The sequence below is a fragment of the Vicugna pacos genome, unplaced genomic scaffold (genome assembly GCF_048564905.1).
Source record: "Vicugna pacos unplaced genomic scaffold, VicPac4 scaffold_19, whole genome shotgun sequence".
NCBI lineage: Eukaryota > Metazoa > Chordata > Mammalia > Artiodactyla > Camelidae > Vicugna > Vicugna pacos.
Window position 1 is genome coordinate 36,753,055 of NW_027328740.1, and position 24,808 is coordinate 36,777,862.

The following is a 24,808-nucleotide window of genomic DNA, read 5'->3' on the forward strand; positions in this document are numbered from 1 at the left end:
ATCCCTCCAATTTTCCCGTCCTCTCCACCCGCTCCCATCTTCTCCCTCCCTCGCTGTCCCACCTTCTCTCACAGAACCCAGAGAGGAGCGCTGGCCCTCCTGCGCATGCGCAGTCAGTGCCAAGTGGTCCGCTGGTTGGGAGCTCCATATCCGAGCCGGGGATCGGGCCCAAAGGCTTCTCAACTACGTCGCCCGGTAGGCCTTTGGTTCCTGCCTGGGGTCGGGGCCTCTGACTGTGGAAGTGCAAGGTGGGGGGCTCCTGGGAAAGGGGTCAGGCGGCTGCGGGAGGGCGGTCCGCCTGTCACAGACCCCAAGGGCGCTAGTCAGCCCGTGTTCAGATGAATTGCTCAGGCCAGACCCCTCTGCCAGCGCCACCTGCCCCGGCGTCCCGGCCACAGTGTCCAGGGCCTGGTGTGCACCTGCCACCTCTCACCCAGCCGGGATCCCCTCAGTCCACGGCTGGCGTCCCATTCCCCTCTCCCTCCCGCTAGTCCTCTCCTCCCGGGCTTCCTCTTCTCGTCCGCCGGCCCGTCCCCGCCCCTGGGCGGGCTGTGTCCCGGGCGGGCGGGGTCTGCGGACCCGGACGGGGGCGGGCGCCTGGGACTGGGGCTGGGGCTGTCCTCCGAGCGAGGCTGCAGCCCGCGTCCCCCTCCCCGCTTTCCCTGCCCCGCGACCCCGGGGCTTCCCTGCTCTCCCTTTCCCGCTCCCTGAGGACAAGCTCTGTGGCGTGGGCGCTGCTACCTGGGCTGAAAGCCTCCGGCTCTAACGCCCAGCTTCTCCTGGTGGAGTCGGGAAAAGGGAGCGTCACTGCTAAGCGAGGTTCTGTCTCCCCCCTCCATGTTTCTGCCTCAGGTAAGTACCTTGAACACTTTCAGGTGTTATGATGGCGGTGCTTGTTGATGTCACGTGTTTTTATAGTGAGAGGGATTGCAGTGGTGAAAGCAGGGCTTGGTTCTGTTAAAAATGTGCTGAAGGCATGAGGCTGTGACATCCTCCTTCCTTCCCTCTCCCAGGGTGAAAGGAGTGATCCTCGATTTTCAAAAGATAGTTACAGTCCCTAACTAGCCCAGCCCAGCTATTGTGTGTTAACAGGAACAGCACCACCAGAGGCCTTGGAGACCCAGGGATATTGCAGTCCTAAAGTGCTCCTGGCATAGTTTGGCTTGTTAAGTTTTTTGTTTTTCTTAAATTGTGGGACAGACTAGTGTATAAACTGAAAAGTAATTGTCAAGAAATAATTTTCATAGGACAGTTTTATTGTGATATAGTTCACAAACCATGAATTCCATCCATTTAAATGGTACAATTCAGCAGCTTTTTGCATATTCACAGTGGTGCATCCATTATTATTCCAGAACGTTTTCATCACTTCAGAAAGAGCAGTGGAAATGAATGACCTATCCACCCCTCCCAAGTGGTGGTTCTAAAGAAATTTCTTGGCTATTCCTGACCATAAATTAACTTGTTATATTCCAAGAAAAATCTGGTAGGAATTCTAACCAGAATTGAAATGAATCTGTCTATCAAAACAGGAAGAATTTATAACTTTATGGCATAAACTTCTTCTACCCATGAATATATCTGGGACCCTATCTTTTCATCTGACCAGAGCCTGGCCCATGTGAAGTTCTCACTACTTTTTGGGCTTGTGAATGATGAGATTCTATACATCGTTAGTTGCAACTGTAGCCTTTCACAGAAGAGAAAAGTAACCTCAGTGAAGCAAGTGACTCTCTGATGGTCAGAAAGAGTGACAGCCAGTGCTGGAGTGATCCAGTGGACTTGGTGTTTGCAGCTAGATTTCTCGACCACCTACAGTTAAGGGGATTAGAGAGTTCTTTTATTTTTCCTTAATGGCGTTGCATTTATTTTTACTTATTTTTTAAAATTATTTTTTATTTAAGTGTAGTCAATTTACAATGTTATTTTCAAGTGTGCAGCAGAGATTCAGTTATAAACATATGCATATGTATATATATATATATGTTTTAGATTGTTTTTAGTATAAATCACTACAAGAAATTGAATATAGTTCCCTGTGTTAAATAGCAGGTCCTTGTCATTTATTTTATATTTACTAATTTGTATCTGTTAATCCCCCCTTTCCTGCCTGCTAAACACACTTTGCATTCTATGTCCATGTGTCCATTACTAGGAGCACCGTTTTTCCTAGTAATATATGCTCTTTTGCTGCTTTCAGTTTCAGTAATTCCATCTTATCTGTGGGTGCTTTTCTTCTGGTGGCCTTAATGTGGTTTGCACACGTGGTAATAGAGATCTGTATTTGGGAGAACCCCAGGCCTCGTGTAGTCCCTGGTACAGAGTGCCCACTGAATTGCTGCTTGAACTGGGAAAAAAGCACAGTAAATGTTGGAATTTCCACTATGGTTGAGAATTCTATAACCTCTTTTGACAAACTTAATATTGGCTGCACCCATTCTGGGTAATTTGGTGGAAATTCATGTTATGGTGGTGAAGAGACGGGGCCTTGTATGCTTCTTCTCTTTCTGTTTTCTAACACTCATTCTCCTGGGCCTTCCAGATCCTCCCCTAGAAGTGCCAGGTCTGGCTTGGTGCTGCACTGAGGCAATATTTGTTAATAAGGCCCTTTCCTCATCTCTTCTGAGCCTCCGGTTTTTTCTCTGCACAATGAGGGCTTAGACTAGATAACTACTTTTCAGTTTCTTTTAAAGCCATGTTTCCTTTGAGAAACAGAAAATGCAAATCTCTCCTCTCAAACCAACCCTTTAGATTTTGAAAAGTCCTCCAAGGAGTGACATAGCTCTTTGTGGAAAATGAATGTGATTGTGATTGCAGGTGACACAGAAAAGACTATTCAGAGATTGATTGCAGGGAGAGGGCAGGAAAGGGGCAGTATGTCACACTTTCTAGTGTGAGCACTAGAGCAGGGGCTTGGATTTAAATACGGTGTCTGACGTGGCCTCTCTCTAATCTTGTAGAATGTGATAAACTTCTCTACCTCAGTTTCTTGATGTGTCAAGTTGGGGTGATAATATTTTAAGGCTTTTGTGAAACATTATGCACATAAGCCATTTGTGTATGGGTAGAAACAAGACCTGCTAGGGATTCAGGGATTTGTTTAAAAAAAAAAATCGTGTCCATAGCACTCTGTCTGTGTGTATTTAGTAGTTTCTGAAGGGTGAGGGTGAGTCTAAAGTCCATCGTGGGACAGGTGGCCCATGGTTCTCTGTGCCCCTGAATGCCCCCTCCTCCCCAGTCCTCTTCCTCAGTCCAGGATGAAGTTCCCTAGTAGATTTACTCAGAGGTCTTGTGAAAATGGCTATTCATTTTATTGTTTCACCAAGAAGGACTGCCATCATGACCTCAGCCCTCCCCGGCCGCCACACCAACCCGGATCCCACCCCGGTCCATGTCCACTGGCCCCGCCAACGGCGCTGCCGTACATTTACCGTCTGTGAGACGCCGCCCCAGAAAGGATGTCGGCCGCCAACTGACGCGGCCAGAACTAGTGGCCCGGCCAAGCAAGCCGCCATCCCCAGCAGCAAACACCGCCATGGTCCCGGGCAGCTGCACACTTCCGGAGCCCGCTGCCTGCCCCAGAAGCGCACGCCAGCCCGCGAGGAGCGCGGCGTCTTTATCCATGGCAACGCCGCGGGGCCCTGCCCTAGCGCTTGCGTCTGCGTCCTCCCGAGGCTAGACGTGCGAGAGCAGAACTTTCGGAGCCAATGGGAGCCAGGGCGCGGCCAGGACGGGGGTGGGGGGAGGCTTATGGGGCAGCTGGGCGGGGCCGGGGCGGGCGGGGCCGCGCGGAGGTCCTCAGCTGCAGGTGGCACCGGCCGGAGGCTGGGGCAATGCTGCCAACAGTGGGCGGGGCGGCGGGGCAGCGGGGCGGGGGCACCCTCACCTGTCTGTGTGCGGGGCTCAGCCTGGGCTCCGCGGCCTCCGCTTGCACCGGAAGTGGACCCAGGCTACCTGTGGGCAAGATAGAGGACTGAGCCCAGGCAGGCACGGCTGGCCAGGTAGGGCACCTGAAGTGCAGATCCGCCAGGCCGGCTGCCGGCCTTGAATACGCGCTGCTAGGCAGTTTCCAAGAAGACGGGATCTGTCCCAAGAGGGGAGGTAGGGCAGGGTGCCAGATGCCTGGTTGGGTGCGGTCTTACAGGAGAGCCACGTTGAGAGGGTGCAGAGCAGCCCCTGTGTTGGCGGGGCTAGGAATTTGGGGTATAGGGTGGGGATGATGTGTGCCATTCCCTGTGGTCTCCCAAAGAACTCGCACCCCCAAGCAAAGGACCCTGCTCCCTCCACCCTTCACTGCATCCCCTGCCTTCCCCAGCACCACCGCCCCTGCCCCCGGAGTGTCCCATGACCTCTCCCCACACCAGGCACCGTCCCTGTTACAGGTACTTATCTCCTGGTGGTTCCAGCCCAAGGGTGGGGGCTGTATCTAACCAGTTAGGATGCCTGGAGCCTTTGTATGAAACCTCAGACTATAATGCAGGCGTGCACAGAGGCCCCTCAAACAGGATTCCCTGCATTCCCTCCCCACCACGCACCCACAGCGCAGCTGCCACACCAGGCCAAGCCTGCCGGAGGACCGCTGTTCCCTCTCCTCCTGTCCCTGATCAAGAGTGCACCGCCCACACTGCTGGGTATTTAGTGGGCCTTAGAAGAGCAGCTGGTATTTTCATGGACAAATATTTGCTCTTTTGGGAAGAGTTGAGTGCAAAGGGATGTAGGGTATGCCTTTTCTGTTGTCCTGGAACTGGTGACTAGGATGCAAACTTAAGTCAAAGCAGTTTTTAGAGAGAGCCACAATATATCTTACCCAAAGATCACTGTTCCCCTACAAAGGCAACACCACCTGGCGGGTGGGGTCCTGGTCCCTCTTTCTGGAGGTTGGGCTTTGCATCCTCCAGCTGGGACAGAGCCCGAAACAGCTCTGAACACGCTCCAACAGGCTTTCCCAGGACAAACTGCCTTTATTTTGAATCTGGCTGAAGGAAGCAGCTGAGAAATCTGGGTAAATCTTCCTGGGTGTAACCATGCCTTTTGTGCTGAATGAAAGAGCGGCTCTCCACATGCTTACATCTTAGAACTGAATGTGTGTCGAAGCCTTCATGCATGTAGCATGTTGGGAACAGCGTTTCATGGTGAGGGGAACTCTATAACTTACATGTGTATGGGGAAGCCCTCACTCCAACAGGGTTTTCCTGCACAAACTGCCTTTATTTCGAAATTGGCTCTTGCTGAGAAATCTTGGTAAGTGTTCTTAAGTGTAGCCATGCCCATTATGCAGGATGAAAGAGCGGCTCTACACTTTTTCACATCTCAGAAATGAATGTGTGTTGAAGCCGTCATTCATGTAGCGTGTTGGGAACACAGAATTTAGTGGTGAGAACTATGTAAATTACATGTCTATGATGAAGCACTCTCTCGAGCCGGGTATTCCAGTGCATACTGCCTTTATTTCGAAACTGGCTTCTCAGAAGCCTGTGGTCTCCACTGCAGGTCTGTCTCCAAACCCAGGGCCAGCATGGTAACTCTGCTCCCCCTGTCTATTCTGGAAGTTCTAGGTGTCCTCCATGGCCCTTCCACCATTATGTTTTTGGAAAACCCCGCAGATGGAATGGGCCTGAGAACAGGAGAGCTGGATGCCAGAAGCCACTGCCCAGTGTGAGGCTCCTGGGAGGGGCATCTCCTCTCCGTGGGCTCTGATCTAACCTCCCCTCTCCCCCACCCCCACCCCTCTCCTCCTGCATTTCCTGATTGATCCCTGGATAATGGTCCATACCAGGAATGACCTGGGAGAGGTTTTATGAGTCTTTAAGTGGAAAAAAAAAAGAAATCTTTAGACAAGTTACTGAAAGTAACTTCCAGCTTTACCGGGAAAGACCTCATTCCAATGTTTAAGGCTAGTTGACAGGGTGTCAAATTGCTTAACCACTCACATCTGAGCAAGTGCTACCTCTCTCTCCAGCTCCCCGCAGCATCCACCTGTGGCAACTTGGCCAAAAGAAGGCAAGAAAGCTCTTTCCCCTCGCCAGCACCAGCGTGGCTTTGGAGTCAGTGGAGGCTGAGAGAAAGAGCCCCGCCCTGAGGTTTGAGGGGCCTCCAGCCACAGCCAGAGGAGCGGGGGTTTTCAGAGTGGCCCAGCAGGGAAACCAGGCAAGGCCACCTGGCCCAAGTCTTCCCTGCCCAGAGAGCCCCATGAACTGCTTTGGGCCACACTCCCCGTTTGGGCCCCCTGCAAAAAGATACCACGGGAGCCACACCTGAGAAGGCAGAAGGACAGCCCTTTAGCCTGGGGTCCCAGCAGGTGTGTCCTGTGAGACCTGTGGCCACATAAGTTCCTTGTCTCTCCAGGTCACTGAAGGGACTGTGCTGGGCATCTTGGTGGTCAGGGACATGGGAACACCTCTAAACTCTGAAGAAGGACAGAGAGACTCTTCCTGGAAGCAAGGATTCCAGGGAGACACCTTGCCCAGAACTGGGGGACTGTGTCCTGAGTAGACCCCTGGGAGGCAATGTGGGGCTGTGGGGTCCTCTTCTGAGAAGGGAGCAGGTGAGTTTTCCGGGGGTGGGGTCCTGCTTTGTCCAGATATGTCCTTGTGTAAGACTCATTTACAAACACCTCCAAGTCCACCTAGGGGTGGCCCCAGAGGTGGGGGTAGAGGAGGAGAGTGAAGGGTGCAGACTTAGGGCCCCCTGAGCCACCCAGGGAGCCAAGGGTCAGTGGGAACATCTTGGGAGTCTAGTGCAGGGGTGGAGGACGAGCACTAAGAACATGCCAAGTCATGCAATAAAGTGACCCGTGACCACGAGACACAGGTGGCCGTACACCAAAAGAGGCAGATAGAAATTTAGACCCAGGATCTGAGAACCTTGAGAGGGGCTGGAGGGTCCCAGGAACCCTCAGGAACAGCTCTTCTAGGGGCACAGACATCCCAATACACACATTTCTCATGGAAGCTTTTTGGGGTGCAGAGTGAGTTACCAGGATCCTGAACTTAGTATGGAATCACGGTTCCTGGCAATAAATTGCTGTCATTTGTCCCTGGACATGCACAGGGGAGCTGACTGCTGTGGGGGTCACTGCAGGACTAGAATCTTCTGGTGTCTGCTCTGTGACCACAGAAACCCAGGGGGATTTCTCAACAGGAGAACCTGGAGACCATGCCTGCAAGGACCACCCTCATGGGATGGCCAAGGAGCTCGTGGTACCCAGGTCACCAAGTGACGAAGTTGTGAGGTTGCCTGGGGTATCGTGGGGGCATGTAGATTTCTGAGGTCAGCACGTGGGCCCAGCACTGCTGGATGGTCTGCACAAAGAGGGGCCTGCCCTCCTGATGATGGCTCTTAACACCTGCAGGGAAACTGCTCCCAGGGCTCCTGGAGGTCCATATTGAGAGTGTCCTGCCAGCCTTGTGGGGTCACCTTCCCCTGATGCAGAAGCAGACCTCTCTCCCTTGAGGCCCAGGGGACACCTGGCTCAGGTGCCACCTGTGTGCCCTGGACACGCAGAGCCCCAGAGCTCTGGCACAGCCTGGGGTGTGGTGGTGTCCGGGCAAGAAAGGCCCTGGGAAGGGGGTCATTCAAGGGCAGAGGCCACTCTGCAGGGATGCTGGACCTGGCAGCAATGCACTGCTTCAGTACTCCCTTGGGTTGGGTCTCCAACCTGTGGGATGGAAGGGCCACTCCTTCCTGCGTTGCAGTCGGGGGAACTAGATCCATCGTCAAGGTCAGCCCTGAAAATGGAGGCTGCGCTACCTCCATTCCTGGAAAGAAAATCAGTCCCCTCCAGTCCAGGTGATTCAGAAAGTCATTCAGCAATGTTCGGGGCCCCCACTTTAGGCTTTGAATTAGAGCTGAGCGGCTTAGGAGGCCAGATCCCTGACCGTGGCTCCAGGAGCAGGTTTTCTGCTGGGGGACAGGATCCTCACAAACACCTGTGTCTTTGTGGGACACTCCCCTCTGACAAGCTGGGAGGCAGGGTGCAGTTGTGGGAAATCGTGTCTACATGAGCAGAGGGCCACCATGTGGTGGGGGCACAGGAGACTGTGAGAATGAGTCCCACAGGCTTTCTGGAATCAAAAAACTGGCAAATGTGAAAAAGTGCATAATTTGTTTTATTGAACAGGCTGCTTATGTACGTTTCGAGGACCAGGTTCAATGACTCAACATCCCTCCAGGACAATAGCCTCAAGAGAAGAACAGACAGAGCAGGAGGAGATCTGGGGTTTCTCCCAGGAATGAGGTGGAACAGGGATTTCTGCAGATTTGCAAGGAGTCCCCGACCACTGAGCATGGGGTTACAGCCCCACGAGCCCCTGTCATGTTTGGCTTGGGCTCTGGTTCTGGCCTGCTCATGTATTCTTCCAGCAGAGTTCCAGAAACTCAGAGGGTGGACTTAGAGGGGCTGCGTTTGGAACCTAGTGAGGAGTTGGAGGGTCCTTTATATTGAGTCCCTTCATCCTAATCACCGTAGCTGAAGCCCAACACCCCCCAGGCCCCCATGGTTGCCGTGCAGGGAGAACAAGCCTGGCAGGCGACCTAGGGGTCCCACTACTGTGTCCTTCCCTTGTCTTCGTTCCCTTTCACCCCGGAAGGTGTGATTGTCTCGTGTCATGGTGGCCTCCACAATGTCCCTCCCAGTAATCTCTCTTCTCCATCAGGTGGGGTTCCCAACCCCGCTCAGCCTTCTCTGCATGGATGCTGAAGGACCAGGCCCACCTGAAGTTCTGAGCTCGAGCAGTAAGGTGGAAACAAAGAAACCAATGGAAAAAAGAAGCAAGTGATTGTGGCCAAGCTCCCCACCACAGAGAAGCTGCCCTGAGTGGAAGGGAGAGTGTGGGCATGCCCGTTTGTTTCCTATCTCCCAGTGCTCTTAGCTTTCTTATTGCCTACCTGCATGGTTACAACAAAATGATCTGCAAAACTGAAAATATTTACTCTCTCGCTTTTACAGAAAAGGCTGTCCAGCCTCTGGTCCGGTACCAGGCAAGAGATTGGAGTTCCTTTCCAGTTTGGAAACATCTTGGCAGGCCCAGGTTTGCAAAGGTCTTTAAGAGTAGTTACGGAGTTTTGCTTTTAAACTTTTTTACGGCTGTATATACTTGTGAGATGTGGTTGTGATGTATAATTCTGAGCCGGGATTTTCTCAAACTGTTTCTCACTTCTTATACCAGACATTCCTAAATTCCAAGTGGAACTGCATATTAAGGAAGCCATGGAATTTAGCAAAAGGATACAGATCTCATTTCCTTTTAAGCATCGGTGTACCTCCATCATGGCAGTATTTGTTATGTGTTATTGATAGGGGAACTAAGTAGTAAACAGATTAATAGAAAATAGGGGATTTTAGGTACACAGGTTCATCTTTTCAACATTGTTTGTAATATTTGCAGTTTAAGATGACCATTCCTGAGAAACAGGCAGCCTCTTAGAATGAAATAGCATTTCCTCTGAACCATAATTAATTTTTATTTTGTAGACAGCAGGAAGGGTAATAACACATCACACATTTGGGGACGTCAAAGAGAAAATGTAACTTTCTGGGAGCGCACTCCCCCGCCTCCCCCTGCCCTTTTTACTGTCCCATTCTCCCTGGAAGGCTCTTTCTTATCTTCTGCTCATGGCTCCAGTAACTCTTTCTTCCTCCTTGTTCCTCAGCTGGTAAGGTTAGTTTTCTACTTTGAACAAGCAAACAAGCCAACAGAAGAGAAATTTCACAAGCAACTCCCAGCACATCCGCTCGCCTTCTGATGTCTGTGACCTCACTCTCGGTGCCCCACCGCTTATTAAAAGTGGCATCGAAAGCCAGTTCCTCCAAAAGTCCCCGAGGCCCCATCCCTCCCATCTTCTCTGGGTTGTCACTCCCAAAACCATCCTCTCTTTCACTGCCTCATCTATTTTGTTCTCCTGCTAGTTGCCACCATCAGTATATAAACGTCCATCCTCTTAAACCAACAGCACTCCTTGACCCTAATTCACCCCCACCAATTGCCACCCTGTGTCTTTGCAGCAAATCTTTAAGGAGTTGTTTAAACTCACTGTCTGCATCTTCTCTTGAGCCATCCCCTTTTACACCCATTCTGGCTTTTCGCCTGATCCCTCGCTCTATGGAAACTGCCCTGTCAAGGCCATCAGTGACCCCATGTTGCTAAATATAGTGGTCAATTTTGACTCCTCATCATGCTTGGCCCCTCGGCAGCATTTGACCCAGCTCTTCCATCCCTCCTACCCCGTGTTCCTGCTTCACTCAACCTCCAGCCCATCTCTCTGTCTGTTTCTGCTTTTGGCCTGCTGGCTGGTCCTTTGCCAATGTCTCCTGTTTTTTCCAAACATATACTGTGGGTGTTCCCCAGGGTGGGTTCCTGGGCCTCTCCTCTCTCTCTCTGCTATTCCTTTGGTGGAAGCAACCCAGCCTTGGAAATTGGCATGCCATCAATTTCTCGATTTCTCCAAAATTCCCTGATTTCCCCTTTCCATCTGAGCCTTTATCCCTGAGACTCACATCACATTCTTTTCCTTTCATTCATCTTGCTTTCACATTCATACATATGTTCTACTATGTAATTACTTTTCCAAATTTTGAATCAGTACATATATATCATGTAAAATGCTCAAATATGTATTATTTCCACTAAGATGCTAATTCTACCTTAGAACATTTCTGCACTTCTGTATTTATGTGAATAAAGCGAATAGTATTTCTACAAGCCTCATAGTTAAACACTGTTAGTTTGGGGCTATTATGTAACATGAAATAATGGTACATCAACATAGTCGTTTTTCATTTATTTTTATGTAACACCGAGATGAGGTTTTTGCCCTGAAGACTGGTTTTATTGAAATTTTACCTACGTTACGGACAGTCAGTTTATGTGAAAGCCCTCATTTCTCCCCTTTTTGATATATGCTCCATTTGGCTATATATAACATATAACTTGGCATGAAACAAAATTCCCAAATCATTCACATAATACAATTAATATGTTTAATTATATTTTTTAAATGTTAAAAAGAAAAAGAAAACAGATTCCTCTACCTATTAGGCACTTCTGTGGCAATATGTAACACACCTCTTAACCATGACATTGAAGAACTGAGCTGATACCAGCCCCTTTCCACCTGCTCAGCCCCACCTTTTCCCATCCCCTTTCCCATCCGGAGAGGACATCCCTCCCATTGTCCAGGCCCAGATGTTGGAACCATGTCCTTTCTCTCTCTTTCTTTTACACTCACAGACAGCAAATCCAGCTTGTTAGAAAATTCTGGATATTCTGTCATAATTAAATACCTGCTCTCTGCTCCCCGCCCTCCTAAGAGCCACCTTCAGCCTTTCCTGGATACCAATAGCCTTCTGTTTCCATCTTTGCTTTCCTACAATCTCTCATCCACACAGAGTCAGAGGGAGCCTGTAAAAACATACATTGGGGGTGGTGGGTGTTGCTCAGTGGTAGGGCGCATGCTTAGCATGCTTGAGATCCTGGGTTCAATCACCAGCACATTCATTAAAATAAATAAATTACTTCCCCCCAAAAAACAGAAACACAATAGCATAAGTTGGACTACATCACCCCTCCCCTCAAAACTCACTAAACGGGTCACCATGTCATTAGGAGCCAAAGTCGTCACAAAGGCCTCAGGACCCGGCGTGCTCTGCCTCTCTGCCCACACTCTCCCCCTCACTCTGGGGGCCTCTGGCTCCGGCTCTTCCTTCTTCCTCCGGATCTATTCTGCTTCAAGTTCATTACTCCGTGAGATCTGCCAGGATTGCCTTATTCTCTCCTGCCTGCCTCCCACCCCACCGCCATCACCCGAGTTTGCTCATATCACTCTTTTTAAAAAATTTATCCAAACTCTTGCTACCCCAACATGCTGCCTGTTTCCTCTGCTAAAATTCTGAGCCCCCAGTGATGGGGAGTCATGTCTATTTTGTTGACTGATAAAGCCCGAGAGCCTTGGGAACGGTCTAGTTAGGAGATTCCCGTATGTAGTAGGAGCTTATACACATTTGCTGAATGAATGTAGATGCCCTGGTCCAATCCGATGGAGCACTTCTGTGACGTGCTCAAAGAATAACTCTCCTTTCCACCTGAGAGGGGGTGACAACTTCCCTGCTGATTAAAGGCAAGAATTTTTTGCTTTATGCTGTTAACCTTAGGCGGGGAGACTGGGGGATCTTCATATATATTTTTAAATTTGGTTCACTCTGCAGTTGGTGTTTGGTCTCTGTATAATTTTGAGAAACTCTTTATGAGTGATCATTCTATGATCAGATTGAACAGGTTCCAGGGGGAAGGACCAAGCCTGTCCCATCAGCCATTCTATGTGTCTTGTCCTGGGACCCAGTGGATGCTCAGCATGTAAGTGAACCGACAGGAGTGAGTGAAGAGATGGGAGCATCTCATTATTGTGGCGGATCTCTGTCCAATGCCTTGAGATTTGGGGAAGGGTTTACGAGTGCAGAAGGGAGAGGTCAGGTCCTCTGTGCTTTTCCTGAGTGCCCTGGCCTTACCCATTCCCCCAGCCCCCTCTGGGCAGCCAAGCCAAGGAGCTGGGCCACCAGGGGTTGTGCTGATCAATAATCCACCTTCACCCCAATTCCGGGGGTAGGTACACATGGTTGTAGACACTGGAGTCAGGTCCTTGGAGGAATTCCTCACCGAACTATGTTTTGGACCTTTTATTTTTCTCTAGAACCTCCAGCTGAAGAAGATTGTTTTAGACACATGAAAGTTGAGGACACCTTCTGTCCCCTCGCAACCCAGGTGGGGCTGGGAGTCTGCTGTTTCTATAGCCGGTGGGCTCGTGTTGATTTGGGCATCCCTGTGCCTGAATTCCTGCAGTACACTCGGTGGTAAGGTTGGGGGTGCCTGGCAGGGAGGGAAGCGGGTTGGGAGACTGTACAGCTGGGCTGATGTTAAGCTGGGGTGAGCGGGAGCTTGCTGATGCATGGCATCTCGGGGCAGGGAACTCTCCACACTCAAGAGGGGTTCCCACTCCCGCAGGGTCCCTTTGATCAGGGTGCTGGGCTGTCAGGGGACCACAGGGGTCCCAGTGAGGATTAGGGTGCCTTCAGGCAATGGGAAGTGTGGGGTCCAGTGGCAATTGAATTAACTGTGCACCCAAACCCAGCCCCCACCTCTTTCAGCCTGTTTCCTAATCTGCAAAACTGGAATGTTATTAAACATCTCGCGGGGTCATTGATGGGCTGGGACAGACTAGACAGTCAGGAGCTGGAATTCCTCTGTCCCCTGATTGTTTGCCTTCTTTCTGACTATTTGCTCTCACAAGCTCAGTCTCTCTGTCTCTCGCTCTTTCACTTCTAAGTGTCTCATGCTCTGGTTTCATTTGATTTCCAACCACCGCCCCTCCCCTCCGCCAAACTCCAGATGAGTGAACTTGATTTCTATGTGTCAGTTCCAAATTCCCAGGAAAGATGCTCTGTCACCCTCTGGATCTGCTGTCCAACCCATGAGTTGTGGCCAGAGGAGCGAGTCCTTCTGGGACCAGCAGAGGGTCTCTGCCGAGCCCCCAGCCACCACTGTGGGAGCACATAGTTCTCCGTGGAGGAAGTACTGGCTGTGACCTTGTGTCACTAAGTGTGAATTTATGTCTTCTCTTGAACCACCTTCATCCTCCTAAACAAAGATGAAAATTAAACACTCCCGGGATTTGTGTCATGGAACACTCAGGGTGGGGGCTAATGGGGCTGGAATTTCTGCTGTATTTAAGGGGCTACACTGAATCGCCAACGAGAGCCTACAAAGGGAACAGCACCGGCTCCACCCGGCACTTAGGGCGCTGAGTCTGCGTGACGGTGAGCCAGGCTTCTGACCACAGCTCAGGGGTCTGGTCTGACCAGTTAGCCTTTGAAACCAACCAGCTTTGGATTCCTCAATCCCACCCTGAGGTTTTACCTGAACCATCAGCTTCTGTATCTCTGAAGACAGATGCTGAGGACCCTTCACGTAAGCCGTTCGCACAGCCCTGTTCAGGCCTTTGTGGTGCACGGTCTGCCCGGCGAGCTGACCGAGGTTGGTATTTTACTGATGTTAGAAGTAGTCTGGTTTCCCGATGTACTGTTTCACTGAACAAGCAACAGAAGCCACTTCTCGCTGATAAAAGCAGAAAAGGGACATAATGAAAAGATACTGGGAGGGTGTGTGGAGTGGCCAGGACCGGAGCCAACCCAGGAGCTGTAGGAGGTGTTAGGGAGCCCCAGGCACCAGGCTGGGAGGGGTGCTACCGGGCCCCCTGCCACCCCAGAAGGGACCCCCCTCCACCCGACCCTCCACCTCACTCACTGCAGGTTCATGTCCCGGCAGGGCCAGGTCACACTGAAGCCACCAGCACACACCTCAGTGGGGGAGCTGGCCCCGTCTGAGCTGCGGGCGTGCCTGGTGTGGGGAGAGGCCCAGTTAGAGGAAGGCAGTTCCCCTACTGTTCCGAGTTAAGGTGCAAGTCAGTGCCCATCACTCAGGAGAGCCAGGCTGGACGGACCTCATTGTGGTGACTAGGCTGTCTGAGTTCACTTATTACTTTCTACGTTTGAAGGCCCTGGAGGGAGAAAAAGTGAAGGTTCTAGTACTTATTTTGTGTTTCCCACGTACCAGGTGTGGTAAACAAGCCACTTCAGACAAGGCCCGGAGCAACCACGTAAATAGGCCACGGAGCAAGTCGTGCAGTCAGGCCTCTGTGGTCCCGAAACCCGTGTCCCCATCGGCTCCATAGTTACCAGTGGAAACTAGGGGGATTTATGGGACTGTGTGCTCCTGTGAGGGCTGGGATATGTGTGTTTAAGTCCACATCTTCAGAAACTCGGCTAGAACCACAGCCACTGATTGCACGGTGGCAGAGGAAGGGAGGATTCCAGCCTCTGGTCCAGCTCGTGTGGAGCTCAGAAGTTCTTCCTCCTGTCCTGAAAATAACACCAAATCTGAGGGAGCTGCAAACCCACTGCTCTTCTTAGATCCCAGAAGACTGAGGGGGAAAGCTGCTTCCAACCCAGAGAGGTTGCAAAGGGAACAGCGGGCAGGCTTGGAGAGTCACAGCTCCCAAGGCAGAACCTGCTTTTGTAAGAACCCCGGGGGCAGGCAGATTTAACAGGTCCCTGAGGCCAGCAGGAGGCTCAGTGTGGGGAAATCAGAGTGTGACAACTCCAGCGGGCCAGTCAGAGGGGCCCCATGCTCTTTTTCATGTATTTTACATCCAGGACCGTGTCCTGTTCTCAGAATGAAGGTCAGAGGATAACTCCTCATGCTTCCTGCCTGGAGAGGAGAAAATAACTGTATTGAAATACACCCAGAACATTCTGTTTCATTGGGGGAAGTTGTTTTTTGTTTGTTTTTTTAATGAGAAATTATTTTACCAGAGCCTAACCAACCTGGGAGAAGGGAAATCCCTTCTGTGTCACCCAAATTGGGGTGGGGGGAAAGAGACACACTTGTGGAGGTCACAGCTCAGGGCACAGGCTCAATGAGAACTAATCACAGGACTGCAGATGCCCTGCTCTGTCCCGCTCCCCCAACACCTTACCTCCATGTCAGTAGGGCCCGTGTGTAATAACAGGAATAATACTAACAGAAGTAAATGTCTCAGGAGTGTCTAGGGAAAACCCAAAGACAGCGGGGAGATGAAAACAAGGACACACAGGCTGTTTTAGCCTCTCACACCAATAGCTGTAGCAAACTACACACAGCCCAGCCCCAGTAGATAAACAGACAACCTCACAGAAGAAATTATTTATTTTGGTTCTCTTACCCAGTGCATTCCATGGTGCATCCTCGCCTAGAATTGAGTGGAAGCAAGTCCATCTCAGAAGGGACATAACTGAAGAGGGATGGCTTCCCAGACTCTGAGGGGCAGAGAGAGCACCAGCCTGGGTTAGAGAAAGGTGAGGGGTGGGGTAGGGTGTGGGCTGCCTTCTTCCCCATATAAGGAACCTTCCTGAGGCCAGCACAGTAGGAGGGAGGGCCATGGGGTGGAAGCAGCCAGACTTCATCCTGAGAACTGTTGGGATGCCTCAAAGGGACCATTCAGGTGCCCAAACTGGGCCCTGATTGAGGGAGCCAGTCGGTCTGACTCAGAGCCCAGGACTGAGGTGGGCTCACAGCAGGCCGGTATTACTTGGCCGGATCCATTTCACTTCTCCGAAGCCCTGTGTAAAACATGAAGCGTGGACGGCCTGGTGAGCACAGCTCTGCCCTCAAGACCGGTTTCAACTCCTCTCTTCCCAGAGAACAGCATCTCTGAACCCGTCCTGGGTGACCTCACAGAGATCACCCTAGTGGCCCAGGCTAGTGACCGGGAACATGTACCTTCCTGCAGGCAACCCCTGACGTCCACTGATGCATCATATACTGGCAAAGAGTGAGTCACTGTGCATTGGTCTAACAGCAGAGACTCTGCCAAAGGCCCAAGAGGTGGTGTGTGGGACATGCAGGGGTGCAGGAGTGTAAGCAGCGCAAAAGTGTAACTGGTGACAGGGGTGCAGGGGCTGTGGAGGGCGCAGGCATTTCAGGGGATGTGGGGGTGGAGGGATGCAGAATTGCAGAGAGAAGCAGGGGTGCAGAGGTGCAGGGAGTGTAGGGATGCAGGGAGGTGCTCAGGGACCTGGCCAGGATAAGAAGGCAAGTGCACATCCTTGCAGTCAGCCTGAACCCGGTGGGCTATTGCAATGCTTTTGGGCTGCCGCGGCGGCGGTGGCGGTTGGGAGGCTGCCCGGGCAAGCCGATCGATTTCTTCTCTTCCCTGCAGCCTGGCCTGGGGTGGGGCTTGGCCGCCGGAGATTCGCCAGATGTTGCACTCCAGGTAAGCTTGCTCCTGGGAGGTGGGGCGGTTAGGTCAGAGGGCGGTGGCAGCGGCAGAGGGGCGGAGCGGGCCTACCCCTGGCGAATGGGTGGAATAGCTGCCTTGTCCCGGCTGCTGGGCCTGGGAGCGGCCTCTTCTTCCCCAGGTCGCCGGACACTCCTGTCCCACTCAGCTTGCTGAGTGCGGAGTAGGGGCGGGGCCGTTAAGGTGCGGGACCCACGGGGGGAGGGAGGCTGCCGCGGGGGAGCCGATCAATTCGCTCCGCTCTCCCCGGAGGCGGAGCCAGGGGCGGCTTCTGCTGCCCTAGAGGCGGGACGCGGGTCTCCAGATGAGCTTGCTCCTGGGAGGCGGCGGCGGAGGCGGCAGGGGCAGGGGATGTGTTCCAGGGAGTTGCTCCATTTCTTCTCTCCCCCACGGCCTGGCTTGGGGGCGACGTCTGCCGCCGGAGATTTGCCTGAGGTCCGACTCCAGGTGAGCTTGCTCCTGGGAGATGGGTGCGGTGCGGTCAGGGGGCTGGTAAGGTGGTGGCTGCAGGCATAGGGAGGCTGCCCCGGAGGAGATTGTGGATTAGCTCCATGTCTGCACCGCGTGGCCTGAAGGCGGCCTCTGCTGCTCCAGGTCCCGGGACACCCCTGTCCCACTTTGCCTGCTGGGGGCGGGAGGCAGGGTAGTCAGGGTGCAGGGGTGGCGGTGGTCGGGGGCCTGCAGCGGGGGAGCGGCCCATTTGCTCCCATCTTCCCCGCGTCTTGTCCTGGGGGCGGTCGCTGTTGCCCTGTGTTACGAGACGCGTGTATCCTAGTCGGCCTGACCCCGGGAGTTGGACTTGGTACTTTGGGGGTGGTGGCAGCAGCGGCAGGTTTTCCCAGGGAACTTGTCCATTTGCTCCCACTTCCCCCCATGGTTTGCCCTGGGGGCGGTCCCTGTTGTCCCAAGTTCGTCGGACGTCCTTCTCCAGGTCAGCCTGCTCCCTAGAGGAGGTCACTGTGAGGTCATGGGCAAGAGTGGTGGCTGCTGCGGGGTTAGGGGCTGCCTTGGGGAGCTGGTGGATTGGCTCCCGTCTCCCCGATGGCCTGGTGTGGGAGTGGCCTCTCCTGCCCCAGGTCACCAGACTCACGTGTCCTACTCAGCCTGCTGGGGGAGGGGCGCCCTGGGCGGTGCCTTTAAGGTGCGGGGGTGGCGATGGCGGGGGTAGAAGACCTGCAGCGCGGAGCCTGTCAATTTGCTCTCCTTTTCCCCGCGAACAATCCTGGGGGCGTCCTCTGCTGCCCAAGAAGCCGGATGCCCGTCTCCAGGTCAGCTTGCTCCTGGGAGACGGGCCCGATGCGGTCAAAGGGCAGAGGCAGTTGCGACGGCCGGCTGCCCCGCCTAATGGGGCCACTTCTTCTCCTCTCCCCTGACCTGGCCTGGGGACGTCCTCTCTGGCGCAAGATTCGCCTGACACCCCACACCTGGTCTGATTGCTCCTGGAAGGTGGGCGCGGTGAGATCAGGAGGTGGAGAGGACAGGGGCTGCCCCTGGAGAGCTGGAGGATAAGCTCCAATCTCTCTGCAGGCCTGACGTGGGGGCGGCCTCTGCTGCCCCTCGTTCCCAGGTCACACTTCTTCGGGTCATATTTCCCCGGGGTTGCGGTAGGGTGCGGGGGCGTCGGGGTGTTGGCGGGGGTATGGAGCCTGTCACTCGGGAGCTGGGGGTTTAGCGCCCATCTTTTCCGCAGATTGGCCTGTGGGCAGCCTCTGTTGCTCCAGATCGCAAAGCAATTTCCCTGACAGCTTAGCCACCGGAGGTGGGCAGGATGGGCTGAGAGGGCTGAGGCAGCCGCCAAGGCAGCGACGGAGGGGGCTGTCCCTGGCCAGCTGGTCAATTTGTTCCCATCTCAACCTTTGCTGCCACAGTTTCGCAGAACGCCCTTCTCCAGTTTATTCTTCTCCAGGGAGGTGGGCGCAGTGCATGCAGCCCGAGGTCTGGGCTCTCCCTTGGGAGGGGCAGAACTCTCTTGTTCTCCTTTGTCTTTATTCTTCAGCGAAGTGGTTACTGGACGCAATTCTTAATTCTGAGAAAGTGTAGCCTGTGTTATGGAAGAGCTGCTGGACAGTGAGGTTTCTGGGTGGATTTTCACATCAGCTGATGCCCCAGGCCGGCAGGAAAGCTATTACTCAGAGCTTCTTAGTCTGGGGTTGGGGATGGCCCCGCCATCCTCGCCATGCTTTTTAAAAATGTGTTACTCCCCTCTTTTTCCTAGGTGACATTTTAGGTTATTGGGTCTCAGATTGCTGGCACACTCATCCCTGTTCTCAGACATCTTTTAAACTTGGGTGAAGTGATAAGTAGGGGAAGATGATTTACTGAAAGGTAAGAATACTTAAATTCGCATTAAAGCTACATTCTGTCAATCTTTCTAAAATGATTTTCCTCTGATTCTAAATCCACGACCTAGTGAATGTTGTACTCCTGTGTAAAATCATTGATCTTCACATCACATTTGTTGAGTGGTCAACGAGATTTGTTAATTAGATTATTCCTGAAAGGAAAAGTTCAGGCTTTTCAGAATTCCTTGTCTGATGTCACCCAGGCAGTCACAGTAGAAGACAGAGCTGATATAAAAATCCCTCAGCTGCCTGAACTGCAAAGCTTCTGGGATTACTGATCCCTGAAATGCAGGTGACTCTTGATGATAATCTGGGGGATGGTTTAAATGATCAGATTCTTCCAGTCCTATAAATGGGTTCCGTGGCCCCAGCCCCGGGAGAACTGGACATAAGGGCCATATCGTGTGTGGTGGGATGGGAAGGCAAGGTGTAAGAGCTGGAATCACTGAGATTCCACACTCGCTAAACACAGTCTCCAGAGCCTAATTGTTGTCAGGTTCTGTTCTGGATTTGAGAGTGTGTTCATACATGATTCTTGCCCTTCTGGAGTCACTGCCTGGGTGGAAGTAACCTTTACATAGATCTGTGTAGGATGACATTTAAGTAGATGGGCTGTTATGGTTCTCAATGTGCCCAGGCTTGCTCTTCCAGGCACTCGTGGGACTAACGCGAGTCATGTTATTCACTCATTCACTGATTTATTACCCTTGAATTGATCACTCGTCCCACAGTAAGTGAAACAAGGTAACAGGAAGCTGAGTTTTGTCCCCTCTCCTATCACTGATTGTTTTTCAGTCGGGCGCCCTGCGTATGCATTGTGAAACGGTGGTATTTCGTGCCCAATGGGGCAGCACTGTCAGTTCTGAGAATCAGGGGAGACACATGGGTAGGACAGCACCCTGACACACATGGCACCCCCCATCCCGTGAGACAGAATTGTCGATGCTCAGGTGACCCGATGTAGACTGCGGTGCTAAACCTGAGCATGTTTAGTTATCCTGGTGGCTATGAAAATACAGACTACCAGTCGCTACCTCTGGAGACTCTGAGGGTGTGCACCCCAGGATTCTGCATTTTAAGAAGCACTTTAACGAATCCTGATGAAGAGATCTGAGTGTCCCACGGAGAAACACTGGTGTGCGAGGCACCAATATTGAGGATTCTCAGGGAACGATGTCTTTTTAGGATGGTCCATGGGCCCTCACTTTAGACTTTTGCCTTGGGTTTAATTGTATGTGTTCAGAAGTGATGTCTTTCAATTCCAGTGCATGTCAGCATGCTCTGTGCAGGGATTTACTCTCAGTAGATGGCAAAAACTATGATTCTTCAGGTCACCAAGCTACACTGTGAACGATATTTTATTTTGGTTTTCTTTGTAGCAATGCAGAGTCTCCCGAGAAGAGATTTAGACTCAACAGCTTTGTGTCAGACTTTGGAAGACCGCTGCTGCCCAAGGTGTTCTCTGGCAGTGCAATGACGAATCTAGGTCCCTCTTTCACTGCTACATCAATGAAGTGGACCACTTGGACAAGGCTAAAGCTGGTATCCCTACCATAGCCCTTTACAGTGTTATTCGGCTCCAGGAAGCCATCAGATGCAGCAGGTGGCCAGAGGAGGAGCCGAACAGACTCATGAAATGTGACATCCCCAACTTTATCAACACGGACCAGAACTCTGCCTTTGTGGAAGATGATTTCCTGATTTTGTAACTACCGATTGTTCTAGAAAATAAGCCAGTTGCCCAGAACTCCCACAAAGACTTGAATTGAGAAACGTGCTTTCTCAGGTATCTTTCTGAAGATGTGAAGTCTGTCTTTGTATGGAAGGAAGTCCCCTTTCACAAAACTGAATGTGTTTGTGTCTGAGAGAGGGAAATGGAGACAGAAAGACGAAGAAGCAGAAGAGAGCCCCCTCAGAAGAGATCTAGTTAAGGTGAGTTTTTGTGCCTTTAAAAAACATTTGGGGTTTTAGGGGGAACAAAGTATTTACACTGTCTTATTCTCCTCATTGGAAACCTTGGCCCCGTCGTCAGAGTCAGCGGCCTTGAACGGGGGTTGCACGCTGCGTTTCATCTGGCACTGCGACTTCCACGCTCTGCCTTTAGCACGTTGCTTTGCCTGTCAGGGTTGCCACCCTTTTAACTGTAAGGTGAGGAGTCTGGAGTAGATGATCCACCCCAGCTCTGCTGTTTTGCAAATTTCTGATTTCGTATTCGGATGAGTCTGGGATACACCCAGAGCAGTATAAACCAGGCCCTACCTCCTGCCTATTGCTGGGGCATCCCTCAGGTCTGTGCCTTCTACTCAACCCTTTACTGAGCCCAGCTTTTGTCAGGAGCCCAAGTGCCTACCGGGATGGCAGGGGACTTGTCTTTCGTGGTCACGGTGGCCAAGAATTCTATTGGTGTGCTGAAACAACTCTTCTGAGATCCTCCACCCACCCCTGCTCAAACCTAATGACAGCACTACGGTTCCTTTCCTAGGAGGAGAATCAATCCATGGTGCATTTTATGACAATCCTGTCCCCAGGGATGCACGGAAGTTTATCAGCTGAGTGAGGGGAGGTGCCTCTGTGTCCCTGTATCTCTGTCTGCTGACAGTTCGCTGCCACCGGCTACTGAACAAGAAAAGTGCTATTCACCATGTTGTGTGTTTTCCAAATGTGTAGGTGATGGTCTTGTGGCTCGTGCGTGGGCTTTGATTTGGGATGGTGAAGGGCTTATAAATACCTCATCAACATGTATTCGAGGTGGCTTGGTGCCACACAGATTTGATTCATGAAGGCATCAAGCCTGCACACTGGTTTGGAAACAACTTGGTTTTGATCATTCACACTGCATGCATGACTCGCTGCTAATCTCTGGGTGGTTTTTTCATTTCAGATTTATTCACCCCATGTCTTGCTTAAGCTGAAAAATACATTTATTTCACCAGAATATTCTCTGATTCTTTGTTTACACACATCCAGTTTTTTTAATTCCTTTAAAAATGATTCTGTGTTTATAATGCCTCCTAATTTCTATCATCTCTATGTTGCCAGTGGCCTGAGACATGCACCAGATTTGATGCCGGAACAGTTCCACCAAAAGAAATCCCTTTGCCGTAATATCTTTTGAGGAAAATATTATTCTTTAAGGCTCTAACAGTAAATCGTAGAAGAAAGCATGGAACATTTCTTGTAGTTAATACATGTTCATGCGAAAAGAAATGATATTTTCATTAAACAATGTTGATTTTAATAACTTTTACAAATGTGAACATTATTATTCATAATTTAAGTAACCAGATAAAACCACAGTTATTTATTATGAAGATTGAAAACTATTTACACGGTCTCTTAATTAGAAGTAGCTTTATTAGAAGACTGAAGGGTATTTAAAAGATGGAAAAATACCCATGATGACACCATCATTTTTATTAACTAAATATCAAGAACTGTGCAGGGATAAGATTTAACCCTCTGCAAACTGCCAAGTTAGCATGAGGTAGTTTGTGGATGCTGCCAGAGGACAGGACACTCCCCCAGGATCAGAGACAAAGGACTTCCTGCCAGCACAGCAGGCAGCCTGTGGTTCAAGTTCATATTGGTTCCTGAGTTCCTTTCCTATTGCTGTTGTAACAAAGGACCACAGACTCAGTGGCTTAAAGCAATACACATTCATCTTCTCACTGTTCTAGGGTGCAGTAGTGCAAAGTCAATGTCAGTGGGCTAAAACCAACGAGTGGCCAAGGCTAAGTTCCACACCGAGGCTCTTGGGAGGGATTCGTCATCCTACCTTTCCCAGCTTGCAGAGGTGCTCACACTCCTTGGCCCAGGGCCCTGTGTCACTGTGACCTCTGCTGCCACTTTACATCTCTGTCTCTGACTATATAGATATAGAGGAAGAGTCTTCTACATCTGGTATGGACCCTTTTTCCTACGTGGACATTGTATCCCTATTTATGTGCAGATGAAAACCCCTTCCCTCCAGGGTGCGGTGGCATCAGCTCACAAGATGACCACTCTGGGCTTTAAGTGTCCTCTTTGTATTGTCATCAGGGAACTTCTCTCTCCATAGTTAGCTCTGTGTTAATTTGTTGTTATATTTTACCCAGAATTACTGAAAGTTTTACTTAAAAGGGATCCTAATTAGCTCTGTTTACCTGTTTCCAGAGCTGAAAGCTTCAGTTCTAGAGTATCAGTTTGATTTTTCCTAAAAATACATTCCAGTATATTTCTCTGGTGAAAGTCTCTACCCTGTTATCTATTGTCCCATCATTTCCTTATTTTCTTGAATATATTAAAAGTATTTTATAGCCTTTATTGGTAACTCTGATGCCTACATCACCTGGGGTTTGCATCCTTTGTCTAATGCTCCTTATTCTCATGTTATCTGTCATATAGTCTGGACATGTTGCATGTCTAGAAATTCTTTATTACATGGCAGACATTGCAAATGAAAAATCCATGTTATCTTCCGTGAGAGCTTTTCTACCTTCCCGTTAGGCAGACAGTGTGAGGGACTGATCATGTCACTCCAATCAGGCGCTGAGGTGGATCAGGACTAAAGTGCCTTTTTTCTTAAAACAGCTTTGAGGTATACTTGGCAAAATAATTTTCACACGTTTAAAGTGTACAGCTTAATACGTTTTGACGTAAGTATATCCCCAAGGAACCATGACCACACTCAAGGCAGTGAACATACCCATCACCCACAAAGCTTCTCTCCTGACTTTTGTTGTCCCTCCCTCCCTCCTCGTCTCTTCCCCTGGGAACCATTGATCTGCTTTCTATCACAACATAGTGGTTTGCATTTTCAAGATCCTTATATGAATGGATTCATGCAGTATCTACTCTATGTTGTCTGACTTCTTTCATTCAGTGTAATTATTTTGAGAATCATCTGTGTTGCTGTATTAATAGCTTGTTTGTCTTATAGTAGAGTATTGTTTAGTGCTGAGTTTTTACTGAAGAGTTTATTGTGAGCAGTGTTTGTATAGACCATCATTTCTTTCTGCATTTACTTCTTGATGGATGCATGGGTTATTTACAACTTGTGCTATTATAAATAAAATAGCAGTGAATATTTGGTTACAAGTCTTTGTATGGACATATGCTTTTCCTTTCTAAAGCACCAGATGAGGAATATCTGGATTATATGGTACACAGGTGTTTACCTTTTTAAAAGAATCTGTTAAAGACTTTTCCAAAATGGTTGTACTATTGTAAATTCCTCGTGGTGTGTATCAGTTCTGGTTGCTCTACTTCCTTGCCAGCACCTTGTAAGGTCAGTCTTTCTAACTGTATTCATTCTAGTATGTATGTGAACTAGTATCTCACTGTGGTTTTTAAAAGTATTTCTCTAATGACTAATGACACCTTTAATCAGCATCTTTTCATATGCTTATTATCCATCTGGATATCTTTACTGAAGTGTGTTTTCTGGCCTCATTCATTCAGGTGTTTGAATTATTATTGAATTTTGAGACCTCTTTATTCTGGATCAGATACAAAGAGAGACCTTTATCAGATATATGATCTGCAAATAGCTTCTGTCTATGGCTTGTCTTTTCATTTGCTTAGCAGTGTTTAGAAGAGCATTGAAGAGTCTTCATGTTCATAAAGTTCACTCTATCAGTTTCTTTTTAAAATAGATGATACTT

At 50.4% G+C, this 24,808-nt stretch overlaps 1 protein-coding gene across 1 annotated transcript in view; it reads left to right on the forward strand.

The window, feature by feature from the left end:
• LOC140692917 (uncharacterized) overlaps nt 1-15,809 on the forward strand; it is a 47,562-nt gene extending 31,753 nt beyond the window's left edge. Inside the window, exons 4-12 of the mRNA XM_072957127.1 lie at nt 5,960-6,147; nt 6,346-6,544; nt 8,120-8,236; nt 8,655-8,769; nt 8,948-9,029; nt 12,264-12,350; nt 12,685-12,844; nt 13,937-14,024; nt 15,755-15,809. Coding sequence (XP_072813228.1) covers nt 5,960-6,147; nt 6,346-6,492 — 335 coding nt within the window. The 3' untranslated portion in view covers nt 6,493-6,544; nt 8,120-8,236; nt 8,655-8,769; ... (3 more) ...; nt 13,937-14,024; nt 15,755-15,809. The remainder of the gene's footprint in view (nt 1-5,959; nt 6,148-6,345; nt 6,545-8,119; nt 8,237-8,654; nt 8,770-8,947; nt 9,030-12,263; nt 12,351-12,684; nt 12,845-13,936; nt 14,025-15,754) is intronic.
• The last annotated feature ends 8,999 nt before the right edge of the window (nt 15,810-24,808 follow it).